The 18,719-nt window shown below is 38.7% G+C and overlaps 1 protein-coding gene across 2 annotated transcripts in view; it reads right to left on the reverse strand.

Moving 5' to 3' along the window:
- Positions 1 to 11,782, reverse strand: part of baiap3 (BAI1 associated protein 3) — a 35,512-nt gene extending 23,730 nt beyond the window's left edge. For both annotated transcript variants that reach the window (XM_028598770.1, XM_028598769.1), the window contains exons 1-2: positions 11,463 to 11,782; positions 2,196 to 2,338 (exon numbers count right to left, since the gene is read on the reverse strand). In XM_028598770.1, coding sequence (XP_028454571.1) covers positions 2,196 to 2,329 — 134 coding nt within the window. In that variant the 5' untranslated portion in view covers positions 2,330 to 2,338; positions 11,463 to 11,782. The remainder of the gene's footprint in view (positions 1 to 2,195; positions 2,339 to 11,462) is intronic.
- Between the last annotated feature and the right edge of the window lie 6,937 nt (positions 11,783 to 18,719).

The following is an 18,719-nucleotide window of genomic DNA, read 5'->3' on the forward strand; positions in this document are numbered from 1 at the left end:
GCCGCACAAAACTACCCAGCCTCATTTGCAAATTCTCAATCAATGTGAGAGAGCAGGCAGGCCAGCAGCAGTCTGAATGGATAACAAAGATCAACAGCCTGCCTCTAATGACGAGCGCTCAGGGTATGTGCACAGCTGAGACTCAGTGGGAAGGATGTAGCACCAGGGAGCTGGCATGGGAAATGAGAAAAAAGGTGAGATACTGACAGTTCGAAGTCTTTAATGAAGAACACAAATAGGGTCCTATTGGAGCAGATTTAGATTAAATTGCATTAAGAATATAATTAAAAATTCTAAAAATCAATAAAACTACTATACTGGGACAGGACCAAGAATGTGCATTACGTAACCAACATTCATGAAAAATGGTCAATCATTAGTCCTTCAAATTCAAGATTGATCATAGAAATCCAACAAAGCATCTGAGGTTATCTTCCATGTTAAAAATAGACATCGTCGTCAGTACAAGTATTAAGTTCACACAGCAGCAGCCTGTTTTTTGGTTGCTATAGAAACCTCATGTTACTTTTGGCTTCAGATTAAGCTTCAAAACAAGACTGAAAAAAACCAGATGAATGATATTAACTGTGCTACTTTATTTGTTGCTACGAGGCGGACAACTCCACAAGAAAACCTTTAAAAAAAAAAAAAAAAAAACTAATAAACCTTGACAGAGATCAAATCCACTAATCCTGTTTATTCTCCCCCAAGATCTCAGCTCTGTCAAGCTAATGGTAACACATGACATTAATCAATACATTACAAGGGAAACCTAAAAAGCCTACAGACAATAACAAAAGAATAAAAAAAAAAAAAATACATATAAATATACAAATAACATATCCACATATACATACACACATATAGTACATGCATACAGTATTTACATAAAAACACATAATAAATAATAAAAACACATAAATCATGGGCCGTGGTCAAACAGTGAGCAGATCCTGAAGAAGTGGTGTTGAATTTTACATTAATGACAAAAAACAAAACCTACAATGAAATAAGAGAAGTGACGTCTGCTAAGAGTAACATCTGGACTAAATCAAACGCTGTACATTTATTATAATAAAATACTAATATAGTAGTAATAATTGTGTTTTATACAGTTTATCTAACATCTTTATATTCCTGAGATCTATTTTAATATCTGGATGGCATGTTTGAAAGATGAAAAGTACATTTGTCTAGTGTTTCTTGGTTAACTGATTAATAGTTACGTCTTTCAAATAAATAGCCATTTTCCAATGCCTAATGATTCTTTTGTCCAACCAACAGTGCAAAACCCAAAAAATATTTAATTTACTAGAACTTAGGACAAGGATAGACACAGATATCTTTATGACCCAAGCAAAAGCAGTGGTGTGCCGTACTATGGCGCACTCACATGTTGAAGGAGACTAATGGACATCAGAACCATGTGGTGTAAACTGATACACAATAAAACAGTAGCATTTGTGATGCCCTCCGAGCCTGACTGTGCATGTAATAGTGTGGTTGATGTGTCCTTGGGGGAGAGACAGCTTGTGCGTTTCCTGCTCACAGCGAGTTACAACTCTGGAATAAATGTCAAATGCATTAAAACATTCTGTTGACAAGAAATAATGACCTGTGGCTTCAGCTGGACAGCCAGGCAAAAAAAAAAATAGAATGACAATGAGCTTGTGCCGCCGTCTTTGAAAGGCTGTCATCTTCCTGAGCTACACTGAATGCAATTTAATTTTCTCTTATAGACTCTTATTTTGGGAGCTTTTATTTGTCCTAAGCGCCACCAATCAAGAAAATAATAACTTTAGCTAGAAACAGTAATATATTCACAAGCAGCCTGGCTCCTGCTGCTTAAAATCAAGCGGATGCTTAATTTGTGTCTGACAGCAATGCAAAGAAAAGCAGAGAGTGCATCACAACTTTACTTTTAATATCATAAGTTCAGGCAGAGCTTCAGCCACTCAACATGCCTGGAAGGATTTCATTACATCTCTACATTTTCATTAGTTAAACTCTGAATGACAAGTAAAAAAAAAAATCATGAAAATGAATTCTGAAATCCCAGTAAAATTATTAGTAACATGTTAAAGAAAACACCAACAAAATTCTACCAAAGCCATATCCATGACAAACAATCATAATAACCGGAATCCAGCTACACTGCTTGCAGTAGCGTGTGTGTTTGCACACCAGGGACTCACCTGCGAGGTAAGGGCTCAGGACTGTGCGTGAGGGGGCTGCTGGCGGTGGGTGGCGGCTCCCTTCGGCTCCTCAGCGACTGGCTCCTCTGCACCTGCCTCAGCATACTACTCTTCAGGTCCAGCAGCGTCGTCATGATCTTTCACTGCCAGAGCACACACAAAGAGCAAACATCAAGACGCTGTCACTCTGGCAAAACCCATGATTGGCAGCATTTGTGTAATGCAGAAGTGAGTCAAAATACATTTAATTTCAGCTGTGGGATCATATTTATCAAACCGGTTGTTTCTGGAAATACAGTTGGCCCAGGGGATTCTTTTAGTCTAATCAGCTGCATAATCACCCCCCTTTTGCTCTTTTAACATAATTACACTCTTCCTCAGTAGAAGGTGTGTTCTATTTCTGTCTGAGCCTGACTGATGCTGCGGGTGTGCAATTTATCTTCCACCTTTTGGTCTGGTCAGTTCAGAGTCAATCAACCTTTATTTTTGGGATCACACTTTGTGCAAGATATGCAAATCAAGAAGCCTCGCAGAGCTGAGAGCCACAGGAACCCCATCACAGCAATGTCATAAAAGCTGTCGTATCACTCAAATTAAAAAGGCTACAGAAATAGAGCTAAGTAAAGGCTATGTTTAGAAATTATTCCCTTGAATGTCTTAATCATAGACCTGTAGCATCTGCATGGCAAAACCTAAGAGGATCTAATAACTAGACCTAGAATATGTTGCAAAAACAGCTCAGTCAAAGCCAGATGATGTGAAAACAGAGAATATTAAGATTGTACTGAGGGTCAACAAAATAGGAGCTTGTAGGGTGTGAACTGTGTGCTCGATGGTGTTTTAAGCCCCCACCGTTGACGTCAAGGCAGCGCTGCGACGTCAACTTCAAGGCACCTAACCCTAACCTTAACCCTAACCCTAAGGCCGGCTACACACTGGTTGCGTGGCGTGAGCGTGGCGTTTCTGTTGCGTGTCAGCTGCGTGGCGTCTGTGTGGATTTTTCTATGTCTTTACACACCAGAAACGTGTCTGACGTGGCGCTCCTGCTGCTAGCCTTGTCTGTACACATGTATGTTTCCCATTGATAAAATGAAATACCATGTTAAACATAAATATATACTGATTTGATTACAGCAAAGACAATGTCGGCAGTATCGACGGCAAAATAGGCTACAGAATATTTCGTCTGTAGCGACGGGTGCAATATTAGAAAATCTATTTTTTTTTTTAAATTACATTTATATCTGCATTTATATCAAAAACTAGAGACTTTCAAACATCAACATGTCATTTATGAATATGTATTTGTGTCAAAATGACATATAAACATCTTTTCCTATTCTATTTTGCCTGGAAACGCTTCCAACACGCTTGCGTCTCGCGTGAAAAATAGGCGTTGGTTCTATTTCTAGCATGTATGCGTTTTCGGCACGGCTCGAGCCGTGAGTGTCACGCAGGCAGCGTGTAAGCTCTAACCTGTTAACATGGGAGCCGAAATATAAATGGACACGCCACGCAGCTGACACGCTCGCGCGATGCATCAGGCGTGTAACCGGCCTAACCCTTGTGCCTTCCATGCAGCGCTGCCTGGAAGATGACATTGGGGGCTTAAAACACCAAACACCGTAATGTGGGCTTTACAGAGAAGTAGTCTAATAATAAAGCACATTCAGTAATAATTCCTGTACCTACCAGTAGAGCAAAAGTATTATAATCTATAATAAAATTGAATTAACCAGTTATTGTATAATTTACTCTTTAATCATCTTGGTAAAAACATGGTAGCTTTGCAATCAGTGGCAGTTAAATGTTGATTGTGTGCACTAAGTAAGTAATATAATTAACTTTCACAACAGGAACCTTCTGTCAGGGGTTGCTAGCATTTAAGCTTAGCTTAGCATAAAGACAGGACAGAACCAGTTCAGTGTCCAATACTGAACTGGTTGTTTTTAGTAACCACATTACTTGTTCATTAGTGAGCATTATAGGTGCTGAAGCAGGAGGTGGATTTCCTTAGGAGAGAGCAGAGTTAGCTGTTTCCAGTCTTAATTAGAGATTTTTGCTTCCCGATACCGATTCCGATACCTGAACTTGCGTATCGGCCGATACAGAGTACCGATCCGATACCAGTGTGTCATATATTTTATTATGTTTTAACAGCTGTATACTACTATCTCTGTATGGATGTGATATGATTTCTATCTCGGTTGTCGGTCTGGCTCAGGTTAAACTCTTTGTGAAACATGAACAAACACAAACAATGAATGCCGTAGAACTAGAGTCAGTTATAACGGAAAAAGAACATAAATAAACTACTTTAATGTAGATTTTCTTTAGGGCGTTATTACGTGGTATCGGATTGGTGCATAAACTCCAGTACTTCCCGATACCGATACCAGCGTTTTAGGCAGTATCGGAGCCGATACCGATACTGGTATCGGTATCGGAACATCTCTAGTCTTAATGCTAAGCTAAGTTAGCCGGCTGCTGGCTGTAGCTTCATATTTATCAATATACTATACAAGTATATACGATCTTCTCATGTAACTCAAAGCATACAAGTGTATATCACAAAAGTAAATATCTCGTGCCCTTTGACCAATCATTGCATTATGTGGACAAACAATATATCAAAGGAAACCACTGCTAATAAAAAACAAAGACAATTTTAACGTTTTAAAAAATGTATTAATTAATCCACCTGGGTCTAAAATTCGGCATAATGAATGTCGACTACCAAATGATCGATTCCTAATAGCATTAACCAGAATTATTAAAATAGAAAGCAATTTTGGATAATATTGGACCACAGGCATTCTATTTAATAAACAAATACGATATAAAATCAGGTTGTTTTTTTTTTTACAAATGGCAGCTTTTCACTTTGATAAGGTTCAATAGACACAAGAATGTTATCCAAGCATTTATAGAAAAAGGAATATGAATTTAGAAAAATTGATTCTATCTGGAGACCTCAGTGAGATTGGCACTGTGTTGCTAAGCAATTTGTTGAGAAAGAGTGGGTCTTTCTCGGAGCCATTTGCTATAAAGTGAACTCTCATTTTGGCTTCATGGCGTCTTTAAAGTATAACTGCATTATTTGACTTCATAATAATATTGTGCACCGTCAGTGACCCCCGCAGTAGAAAAGCTAAAGAATAAAATCAATTGTTCTGTTTAGGGATATTTAATGAAACTCTGCACATCTTTATTTTCCCTAAGTAAAAAGGCAAGACATTTTTTTTTTTTATTAAAAGCAGACTTTACAGTTTATTTGCAATAGCAACAGCAAATTGCTTTTATATCAGCTCGATTTATCCTCTTAACAATGACCAAAGCGGAGTCTGAAGGCACAGGAATTCAAAATATATACGGTCTGTAAATAAGGTATTCTATGTGATTAACTCAACCCCATACGTAATTGGCATTCATATTATTAAGTGTAAGCCCCTTTCAGACATTTTTGGTCAAAAGTCCGAAACTAAACTTCACCACGTTCCTTCAGTATATCTACCCACTATTATTAGGAGTTAATCCTTTCAATCTCAAGAGAAGGTTGGGCGTCTATAAATACCCGGTTCAATGTTGAAGTCGGTCACTAAACCCTCACATTCAGAATACATGCATTAGCTGCCATATTCTTAAAGTAAAACTTAACATTTGCATTACAACAAAACTGTTTACAGTGCAGGCAATATTTAATTTCACTATCCATTTCAAGTCAAAAAAGCATGAAGTTTATCTGATTGCACGATCATTAATTGCATAAAATGTCAAGAGTTCCTACAGCAAAACACTCAGGGATGCTCACACATCTGCCTAGCAACTGAGGTAGAGAATGAAGCTTATTGTCAAATCAAAGAGTCACTTTAACAGCATCCAATCGCTGTTGTCCCTGCTAGACCAATTTACTGTTGCATGTTAACGGCGATGGAGCTTTGGTGACGCTGGCTCCACCTGGAGTCTTTTGAGAGCTTCCTACAGTCAGCTTGCTGATGAGCAACAGCGAAGAAAGAAGAGATTCAAATAAAGGAATGACAAGGACACAAGAGAGAGGCTTTGATTGATGGAAAAGTAGTTTCAGAAGACACAGACAGTCAGACATTCTTTTCAATAGTTGACAGCTGATGTCTGTACATCTGTGTGAAAAAGAATCAATTAACCACAGTTGCTGTGAGCTTGTTCTGATTTTTCTACCAACAAAAAAAAACACACAACAGTCACCGTTATTAACAAATAGAGGACAATTAGCTCAGTGTGCCTGTAAAAATGAGAATTTGAGATGATACTGCACTATTTACAACCAAGGTTGATTTTTTTTCTTTTTGGGATGGCACTGTTGAAGGTTGCCTGTTTTGAATTGCAGCCTTACACCAAATGGATCTAGAAAATAAAACATATTTGCACATACGACTGCTGTCATGCGGTGCTCCAGGACAATTGCACAGAGAGCAGCGTGTAGTCAGCTTTCCAGCTCGGAGTAAGCCAGAAATTTGTGATACAAGTTGCACCATAGGCTGAGCCAAAGGACAGTATGCTATCGATCCAGGAGGCTGACACCGGTTATCCACTTGGAGCATCCACATTTTACTGCATTAGACTGAAGTGTCTGCTTCTTCTCTGTCAGACATCATCAATGTGTCATTTCCAAGTGAGAAACCGTTGGAATTTCCTCTTGTTCTACTTTACATAGTCATTTCATATATTTTCTAAACTGTGCGATGAATAAAAAAGGTGTAAACTTACTTTTTTCAATCAAAAGGTGGTGGATGTATAAACAAACATTCAGCTTGCCAACTACTTGCCAACATGGCAACATATCTTGAGGTATTGATTCAGGATGTATTTAAGCGGCTGTAGCTGCCTCATGCATGATGGATTTATTCCTGTGTGCTTTTTGAATGTCAGTGCTAAATGTCTTGAGAAAGCTCTTGCTGTTGGAGTCTGACTGAATCTCAGAGTTGTTGATACTTTCTGCTATCACTCTCCATTGCAGCTGTACTGGAAATATGTCATAAATAAGAAGGTATAATGGCTATGTTTAGAAATTTATATTTATCAACAGGAATGAGAAACAGTTGTTTGAACTGTTTTTACCTCTCACAAAAGGAATATTATATTTGTTAATGCATGGTGCATAATAATAATAATGGTGCATATATATATATATATATATATATAAATAAAAATAGTTGCTTTGTCGTCAGTTTTTTATTTTGTCAGGTTCGTTACCACTTCAATACTTACGCTACTTATTAGATTTTAGTTAGGTCAAAGGAAATAATAAAAAAAATGTTTAAAAAAGGAAAATATTCTGATAATTATTTATAACAGACAAACAACAGTGCACTAATGCTAAATGTCAAGGAATCACAAAGGGTTACCAAATTTTGGTGATGATTTGAATCAGGCAGTTTTATTTTTTTGTGCAATATTACAATACAGGAAAGTCAAAATTTCTCAGGCCTTAAGGTGCATTTTTGTACGTTTTCTGACCGTCAGAGGCTTTGTAAGGTGAGAAAGTGTTCACTGTTTTATGCTCTTCTTACTGGGTGTCTTCTATTTATAAATGCTATGCTCTCTTCATGACATCTTTAAAAGGCTGTGCAGCTGAAATACCTGAGGCATGTTTTCTCGCTGTGGTAAACAGGTAAAATATTTCAAACAAACCAGCTCAGAAAACACACATATCCAATACATGCAGGCTGGCAAGCACCAACTGTTGACAGCTAACAGGCACCACAGAGCAGCTGTCTCCCAGGTGAACTCATTTCAATTATGGGAGTGGATCTCTCCCAACTGGATAACACTCTGTCACAGCAGTCAACCCATAGTGACAAAACGGGTCGACGTACCATCGCCGGTGGGGCGCCGGCTGCCAAGGAAACACCATCAAAGCCAAGGAAATGCCTTTCTCGCTACACTGGTGCTGAGCTCCATACCAGGGAAACACTTCCTCTCTCCTGTGAGAGCCAATGAGCCCGGCAGCCAAAGGCGCCTTGCTGATAGGGATGGAGTGTCTCTATGGTAACAGCAGAGGAAAGGGAGCTGGTAAATACAGGTAAATGGAATACTACAAAGTCTGAAAATAAGCCCCTTGGTGTGTTCACCTTAACGCAGTAAAACATAAAGGCCATTATATATACAAAATCACAATCTTCGTCCCCTAACACAACTGTGATGGAGATGATTGTACACTGTTCAACCCAACATAGTCAATAAGTCCAGAATCATGGATAATATTTCAATGTGACTCATGCCTTTGCACATCTCATCTTAACTGTTGTTAACATTGGTTTCCTGTGTGATGTTTTCAAGTCAGACAGCAAGAGAAACTTGGCATGTCAATACAGAAACAAGATTGGCAACGTGTTCGGCACCAGTCGGTTCTTAGCAGCTTCAAACAAACGCCTCAAGATTAATCTTTGCACGGTTTTCAGTAATGCACCATCGAAGACATTAGTCTTTTGTTGTTGAACAATTCTTCAAGTGTCTGTCTGAGCGTGAAAACATCATCCTTTAGTGTTATTGAGTGTTTCAAATGAGGGGGAGACAAAGAGAGCGAGAGCGAGAGCGAGAGAGAGAGAGATTATGATTTTCTACATGTCTTTGTCTTACAATCATTGTAATTAGGAGCATGTATTTAATTCATTACATTCCTCCTGAGCCGCCTAAATGAAAAGGAAATATTAACCGTCTTCCTTTACGATGACATTGACAGTGTGTGTAATTAAATGAAAGATGCAGAGCACATTTTAAACTTAATTTAACCACAACAGCCTGAGGGGGATGCACAATTCAAATCCCAATTGAAAGTAGATTATCCTGTAGCACTGATGTTAAAAAAGCATGACTATCATAACCTTTATGACAAAAGCAAGATCCTCATCATTGGCCATCAATGTTACGGCCCTTGGGGACATGGGCTAAATGGATCCAGCTGCCAGTTATTTGTCAAATCTTTAACAAGCTTTTCAGTTGAATAGAAATGGAAAAGTGTGGAAATCACGGTGATCTATACTGTATACACCTGTAGATAACACAATCTATAATCCAGCAGAGCCGAAGAAACACACAGGCTGGATGCTGCTATTCCCAAAAGATCCCAGCATCTAGGTTGTCAAGGCACAAGATGACAGGCACTTTGGCTTGGAAATTGATTGCAAGAGAAAATCCAAGGAATTGATGGTTGTGAACTATTGTAAAGGGCATCTGCACCACAGCCAGAAATCACTGACAGCCACGCACAAAATATAAAACCTAAACAATAGCACAAATCCTTGCTTATTGTACCACATATAATACATCCTTTGTCACCCCGAAAAACACTCAATCCAGCAATTAACACTGCTGTCAAAAATAGCAGCCGCTGAGTCTTTATGCAGAAGAAATAATGCCACTTCCATAGTTTACGCAAAAACATCAATCTGCATTTACAAGACGCTGTGCTGCAAACAAGTGTCATGTAACTTCAGCTCACACACTATCATTAATGCAGTAAAATTGACTACTATATTTCTGCAGCATTACCATAACCTTTTCTGTGACGTCTCTTTAAATGTGTGGCATAGGGGAATCATTGGGAAAGCTTTTTAATTGACAGTTTTGACCACTGCTTTACTCTATATTAGGAGGAAATGATTAATTACTGACTAATGGAGTCATAATGATTCATCTAAAGTGGAGTTATGACCTGCACCAGCCAGCTTCTTAAGAAGAGAGGAGAAGCCACACATATAAAGATGTTCACATTGATTTTGTTCTGCACATGCCAACCACAGCTCCTGTTCTATGAGACTGCAGTTTCACGCAGTTGATGAACAATGAAATGTAATGTAATTGTATTACCCTTGTAATCTGCTGCACTGTGAATATTAAAAGCAAAAAGGTAAATTACAGGCTCATAATTGCTGTTGCTGTCACTGGGGGAAAAGATAATTCTAGCTGAGAGACGTTTTTGTGTGTGTGTGTGTGTGTGTGTGTGTGTGTGTGTGTGTGTGTGTGTGTGTGTGTGTGTGTGTGTGTGTGTGTGAGTGAGTGAGTGAGTGAGTGAGTGAGTGAGTGAGTGAGATCACTCCATGAGCGTCTCCAAAGCGCAACATTGATTTATACACAGTATGAAGCTAAGCAACCATAATCTGTCAGCTGGCTTTATTTTCACGACACTTGTTATTTTATTTTCTGGAGACTATAGTAAAGCACATCTTCCAAAATGTTGTGAATAATGTTACATTCCATTCTGTGAGAAGTCTGAAGAAAGTCGTTCTCATCCGTTTTATTTGTATTCTAAATTGCAACACTGTTTTCCTATCTGTGTGAACAGACCTTGACATAATCCTTCTGCCTATCCTGACTCTTTTATCTTACTACACGTCATCTAAATGAATGGAGATGATTGTTAGAAAATGTGTATATCCTTGTGTGTCTCATTAAACCTGTAGAACATTGTTAACCCTGTTTCGTGTCGCTTTGTTCTTCGAGATCTCGCCACTGCTTTCAGAATCAACTCGCAGGGGTCAAGCCAGTAGATGACAGGATTCGAACCACAAAACAATCCTGATCAGACCGTTTCACAACACAACGCAAGCCTACAAATGTTTCAAAAAGTGCATTTAGAGTAAAATAACATGTTTATCTGTATCTGATGCTGCTCTGTTACACCTGTCTGTCTGAGTGAGTGAGTGAGTGAGTGAGTGCGTTTATGCTTGATGGGTGTTGGGCGTTTCTATCTTTTGAAATGTGCAGAGTTATAGATTACATACAGGAAAAGCATTTTCATGAACACACAAAAATGGTAACAATACAACCTTATCCACCTGTCAGGTTTTGGTGAAGCCGCCGTAATGTTAACATAACATTTTAGTGAAATGAACTTCCAGAATGTGTGTCTGGCTAAATCTGGTTCTTAATAGTGGAGAGAAGGGGAACTTTTGGCCATATGGCGCACAAAGTGTAGCATTTGATCTTTCTTCTCACAAAAAAAGTGAAACAGCTGATCTGAGCTCACCAGCATCATATATGTGAATCAATACTGCACTGATATTATCTGGGTATCAACAGAACTTTATCCTCCGTCAAAAAGGCTCATTTTTATTTATTTTTCAACTAACATTACAAGGAATGCAGATCAACAGGTGCCAATGAACCAACCTCCCTAACAATGACATTACGAGTCAGTAAAGCTGATGCATGTTTTTGTTTTAAGTAATCTAAACCAAAGAGGTCATCTTCATGCTGTTAAATGATAAAAAAAAAAATCCAGCTCACCTGTGTCTCCTGACAGTTTTCCAATGTGAAATGTTTTTGCGTCTGCGTGTGTCAGAGTTCCTGTGAATCAAAGCTCTGAGCACTGCAGCAGCAGAAAGGACGTTGTTTTCTTCTGTGAACGAGGCGCAGTCAACTTCGGTGAAAAAAACGTTGGGATATTTTTTCTTGCGATAGACGACAGACACAAGCTCATTTTGTAGTCCTTCGAAATGCTTCCTGAGCTCACGCTCCACCGATGCTCACCCAAATATGGCCATAGGAAGTGCAGCGACACTTTACTGCCCTCGACTACTGTCGGAAATATCGCAATTACGAGTTGACCAAACGACACAAAAAAGGTTGAGGCTAAAGGTGAAATGGGATTTTTTTTTTTTATAAAGAAAAAATCTGACGTGAAGGGGCGGAGCTGTGTGCACAAATTATTGTTAAAGTCATATTTTAAGATCTAAGTGTATTTTTGTGTGTAGCCTACTGATTTTATTAAATAGCCGAGCCTTGTTGTAGGCTATAACATAGTTGCCACATAATGAAACTTGACCTAATGTGATTCATTTTCCATAGTTTGATATTCAATGTAAAAAAGTGGTAGCCTAACATGTTGACTATATGACAACTAGACTTTACAAAAAGTGAAAAAGAAATACAAAGCAAATGGAATTTGTGTAAAGATTCTGTTGTCTTTTTTCTACAAACATAAAATAAAAGAATACAAAATACAGCCTAATACATTTTTCACGTCTATTACATGCTATTACAAATCTGTTTTATGATTTCAGAGTTATTTTTTCAGAGTTTGACTATTTTCTTTCTTGAAGTGAAGCAATTTTTCATAAACTGCATTTCTTATAGAGTTGAGATTATTTTGTCCATAAACTGAACAATAATAATTAGATCAGCTGGCTAATAGAAGATGAAACCAATCTTGGCTTTGCTTGTTTTATATTTTTTAATGTTAATATTTATTCATTTGTTGTTTGACATCAGACCATCTTCCATATTGTAATTGTTTTTATTTTTTATTTTATTTTGGAGAAACTGCATTGAAATTTCACTTATTTCATCAAAATCACAGTAAAGGTAGGCTATTTTTCCTCTCTCCAATCCAGGTTTGCTCAGTGGAGATGATTATTACTTCTGACCAAAGGTGCTTAAATGAAATGAAAAGAAGGAGGTTATGATGTGCACATGAAGGCATCAGTTGTCTGTTGCTGAGGGATGTCACTGAGAAAAATCCCCTCAGCGACAGAGGGAGCAGGTTTCAGCTGTCAGTCAAACTGAGATTCGCCTACTTTAACTTTGTTTTGCCTAATGAGCTCATCAAGTGCTTTAATATAACACTTTGATAGGATCTAAATGTAAATGGGCTACTCCGGAGACAAGGACGCTATCACAGACTTTACATAGTGCACATTAGGCCCCATGTACAAAAAAACTAAAAATATTTCCCAGTTTTCACAATCTGTCAATGAAATTGAACATCCTTACTTCATTTGTCTTATTAACAATGAGTAAAAGCAGGAGTGTCACAATGGAAGACTGGAGAGGAGGCTTTTCAAGTTCTTAATTTTTGTATTTATTAAAAAACCAAAATACAAAAACAAAATATTAAACTGAGGCTAAACTGAGGCTAAACTGAGGCTAAACTACAGCAAACAAAACAGCAAACTCAAAGCAAGCCGCCAAGTTTCTTTCACCTTCTTCTCCTGAAGCCCTTTTTAACTCAGCCTCCCCTAACTGGAACCTACCACCTGCACAGGTAATTATAGGGTGAGCTAACCTGAGCAAGCAACAGTAACATTTAAGTTTCTCAAAACATCATTACAATTGGGTAGATCAGTTACTGCTGACATTACTATTTATACATATATGTGCACCCACTACAATAGGCACCCCAAATATTATAAAAATGTAATTTACTGCAGAACTATCTTACCTATCGTTCTTCACTTTAGGATTGCCCAGCCCTTCTCCACAGAAAGGACCTAATGAGGCAAACCTGCATCCACTCTCCCTGATTAAGCTGGTGAGCAGCTGAGCTTACCCCCCCCATCACAGGCAGAACCATAGCAAAACACTATGAACCCATAAACTTGCCAAACAGGTTGTCAAATAATAAAGTAACAAAACTAAAACAATAACCTACAACATTACACTGAAATGAATTAAGCAGACACCAAACAGTATTCATTTTGGGAACAGGGCCTAGTGAAAAGGGAGAAAGGCAGCCTTTTCACAAGGAGTAGCTTAAATATTACCCATTTTTTGTTTTACTGTGCTTAATGTTTATTTTATTTATGTATAACAGAACATTAAAACGACACAACTATATTCTATTTACATTTTAATATTTCCTCCTAGAGGATTAAGCATTGGGTTAATATGTAAATAAAGAAAATAAAACATAATTTCCTTTATATTACCTGTGTTAAATTGACTCCAATATGTTCTGTGTCAGTGCTTCGCTGTTTGACATGCTTACAGTAATATTTACGGCACATGCAAATAAGATTGAGCAGATGATAAACAGCACTTCGGAGGCCTTGCATCATAGGACTCGGCAGGCTTCTTCTTCTTTAAATAGACAAAGGGACATTCATTATATGCTTGTAGGGTAGAGGTGCCTCTCTTCAAACATAGAAATTATTTCACACATGGCCATCATAACAGAAGCTGCAGTCAGGCGTGTAGGACTGACAGTTCACAAATGGAACCCTTCATTTGCATCAACAAAGTCAAAGCACACCGACATCCTGCGATTACGGAGTTTCCTTATCACTGTTTACCAACGATAATCTACATTGAATACAATTATGAAGCTTTGATTGTGTCATGTGGAACAATGTATCCAATACTGAGAGTGAAGTTTGTTTATAATGCCCATGGTGACATAAAATCAAATCAGATCTGTTATTTGGAAATAATGCGTGGTATTGCAAATCCCAGCTGCAAACATCAGACTGCTCAAAAGGTTTAAAAGCCATATTCGAGCCACTTAACATTCCTGTCAAAAACAATAGCACAATTCAGCTGTATGCATTGGGCAAACACAGGCATTTGAGGAGATAATAGCTGAAGTTCAGTGTTCAAAATTAATCCTACATCCATTGCTTTTCAGCTCAAAGTCAATGATAATTAATGCTTGGCTCATGACTGGATAATTGTCATATTGAGTCACTTGAATTGTTTACTTTTTAACTTTGTTTGCATTTTAAGAGAGGGGCCTTTCTTTTTAATTGTGAGTGCCTCCTGAGCTGTGAACGAGGATGAAATAACAGAAAGAACAGACAGAAGAGGAGACTCAAGCTTGGGCTTGGAGAATTACATCAGACACCGTCTCTAATTCACTAATGAGGAAAAGCAAAAGCTAGATTTCTCTCTGATTTTGATATGTTTTGACATCATTTTAAAATCTCAGCAAAATTGAACAGGCTTGTTTCTGTGTTGAGTGATAAGACACATGTGACCCTTTGCCTTGTTTCCATGGACACATCATTAGAGAACTTCCTCAGCTGGCCCCAACTGTTTGTGTTGACGACAAATAAAAAGTGAAGGATTGAATTACTACCAAGAAAAAAACATAACCTGACTTTTTGATTAAAGTCCTAAAGCTGTGACATAATGGAACAATTACAGAAGATATATTGGAAATCATGCTTTACAATTATATGTTTACTTATGTTTTTTTTATCTTTTGTAGTTGTGTTATTTCTTAAAATTTTCATTAATCTATAATAATTATTTATTAATACTTTGATGCAATTCAATGCAGTACCAATCAATGTCCAGTCACTGCATTTTCTAACCTTCAAATCACACATTTAAAGGTCATGTATTCATTTCAATCAGTAGAGACTTTGTTGAAAGGTGCAAATAAAATGTTTTCATCACTATGCACAATATTGAAATGTACAGTCTTTCCCAATTAGACTCCATCGCTATGTAAATAATTTTATATAGGGTTGAGAAGCCATGAGTAGGCATATCTCCCCCAATGGAGGAGTGGGGCCCAGGGTGCCGTGGATGACGACGACCGGAGGTGGATGGGGTGGAGGAGGGTTGCGTGATTTGCCTGAATTGACAACTGACAGCAGTAGAGAGAAGAACAGATTTAAAGCAGGGATGCAATGATGTGATTGGCTCATGGAATTCACGGCCAATTCTGGTTGGTTTAAATGAAGAGTGAACGTCCCGAATCAGCTGATCAGTTTAGGAAAGAGAGAGAGGTGAATGAAAGCTTAGAAGTCTTCCTGAAATAACTCACTCTGAGCTTCAGTAGTCTTACTATTGGAGAAGCAAGTGAGTCTTTCTTCATTTCTTTTTGCTTCTCTCTAGTACATTTGAGATGTTTGACACCAGTGCAGAGAAGAGAGGTGTAATTGTCGATCGTTATTTGCTCTCAACCTATCGGGTTGTCTCATTGCCTTATAGGTGGAAGTGGCAGAATGACCATGTGCACACTGAATGCTTCCCGATGGCATGTTCACCAGCATTTCAGATTACATGATCAGATTACAGATCAATACAGAGCAAGTGCTGATCCTGCCATTCGATATAAGAGCTCAGCCCCAAGCTTGCAAATTGCACAATAGAAGCAGCCACATGTTTCCAGTGCTACCACTCAGATTTGACCCACTTTGTTCGGAGATGAGCAGTTCAAAGCTGTTTCCAAATATCACTTAGATCTAATCTGGATGTGTTTTGGGGCACAGAAATCACTTGTATTGATCTCTGACTGTTGGGAGCACTTCCACTATATGACATCAGACAGATGTTCATCTCTACACAATAAAACTGTGGGCCAATCAGCGTTACCAAAAAAGACGAGTAGAGTCAAAGAGTGTAGTTTGAACCCCTTCCCACCGGCAGGAGGCTGCGGTCCATCAGGGCCAAAACCTCACGCCACAAAAACAGTTTTTTCCCCTCAGCAGTAAGCCTCACCAACAAGGCCCCGGACCCCCCACAGACACTGACTCTTAATCATTCTAGCTATACTGTATACAGGATGAGGGAAAAAAACTATAATTAGTCACCACACATAATATTTGAATATTACAGTGTTAATGGGATGCTCTATCTTGAGAAGGTTATAAAAGACAAGTGCAAAGTCTATTTTTTCCCCATATTAGCTTAATTTGGCATCAATAATTAAATCCTTATGATATTTGTGGGTGTTTTTCCTCTTCTTCTTTCTATTTTTATTCATATTATCCACGCACTTACCTGAAATGTAAAACATGTATTATCTGTCCAAATGGTTGATTCCAACCTGGTCTCATGGGATAGATGATTCATATTGATTAAAATACTTATAATGTGTTAACCACTGACTCAGTGTTTCCGCTCTCATACTCTCTTATACACTAATCATACATACCCTGCCAATAAGGCAGCAATGTTCCGAATATGTTGTTTCACAATTAAGATGTGCAAAGAAACACACAAACACACACACACACACACACACACACACACACACACACACACACACACACACACACACACACACACACACACACACACACACACCTTTAATAACTGCAATGAGGTAGGCCTACTCAATATTTAAACTCACCGTGCCTCCCTCAGGCAGAAGAGTGAACTGACAAAGAGCAGTGACACAATTAGGCTACTTACATTTTGACTCAGGGTAGATCACAGCTGCTTTTGTCATTACATGTGCTGTAATGTGTAGCCTACCTATGAAAAGCAGAAATAAAAGTCCTAAAAAGTTGAATAGGGGTTATTGATAATTTGTAGTGGTGCATTTAAATAATCTGTTTCTGCAATACAGGTTGAAATGTGAGAAAATGCACAAATGACAAGATGAGTCAGACTAACGTTTGTGTACTAGGTTAACCTTCAGGGACACTAGGCTACAGCATATATCCCACAAAGGCAATTAGTTTTGAATTATTGTCGTTAAAACGGTTGGCTAGCTCTAAATTTAAAGGGGTGATAGAATGCAAAACCGATTTTACCTTGTCATAGTTGAATAATGACAGTTTAGTGGGTAACTAGGACATACATAGAACCTCCAAATCCCATTGACACCTCTTTCCTCTGCAAATCTCACAATTTGAAACTGCCTATGAAAACGGGCAAATCTCAACAAGCTGCCTAGTTGACGTCAACTCGGCAGTTCCTCCTCATTTGGCTCTAGTCTCTCTTTTTGTCACGCCCCAACATTTACATAGGCTACACAACTGACCTGAGATCAGTTAATCTTCTGAATCTAGGTTGGGCAGATCTCGGAAATTGTATACATTGTTCATCTGCTATTTTACCATTAAATTCACTTCTGAAACTTTTTTTATGCGAGAAATCAACTATGTAAAGGTCAAATATGGGCCATTTTACGAAAATTGATGTCCAATTGCAATTTTTGTCCGACTGTGTGTCGGAGTTCAGCGGCCGGTGCTGCCTGTGTAGCTGCCTCGCCGCCTGGCCTGCCTTCCTTCACAGACCCCGGCCTGCTGTGAGCTCGATTGAGCACCATCAGGCTGGCAGCCCACGGCACTCCATACCCGCGCAAAGTCACCGTTTTGTGGGTTAATGGACTACCAAACGCCGTTGCCTGGACAGAGCTCCAGGGCCTGCAACTCCCCTCTTCCTGCTAAATTCCCCGTGTACGTGAGTGAGAGCGCGGCCAGCGAGCTTGTTACACCAGCAATCTGTTACCACAGGTTCCAGTTAATCTTATAATGTGTGTATTCATAATGTGTTGAGTTATTTAAACAAACGATTGGGGAAATAAACACTTGTTGTCCGTGAGTCTCATTGATAGAGCCCGCGGTGAGCTGGAGTCCATCAATGAGAGCTAGCTAGCCTCCTCCTAACGAGACCTCTGAAATGCATTAAAATTGAAATCGGACAAGTGTAAGCTAAGCTTTATAAGACATTGGGGTAGATGTTATATAAGTGGCGTGACAAAATTCACACTGTAAACTATAGTTATGCCGAAAGTGTAGCTAGCTAGCTGCAATCGTTTCCGATTGTATTGAATGGGACATATAGCTAGCTAGCTGCTCGTCCTAACAAGACGCCTTGCGTTCATAAAAATGCCTTAAAATCAAATCGGACACAACGGTTAGCTTTATAAGACATTGGGGTAGATGTTATATAAGTGGTGTGACGAAATTCAAACTGTAAACTATAGTTATGCCGAAAGTGTAGCTAGCCAGCTGCAATCGTTTCCCATTGTATTGAATGGGACATATAGCTAGCTAGCTGCTCGTCCTAACAAGACACCTCACGTTC

Source organism: Perca flavescens, chromosome 15 (assembly GCF_004354835.1).
Source record: "Perca flavescens isolate YP-PL-M2 chromosome 15, PFLA_1.0, whole genome shotgun sequence".
Classification (NCBI taxonomy): Eukaryota; Metazoa; Chordata; class Actinopteri; order Perciformes; family Percidae; genus Perca; species Perca flavescens.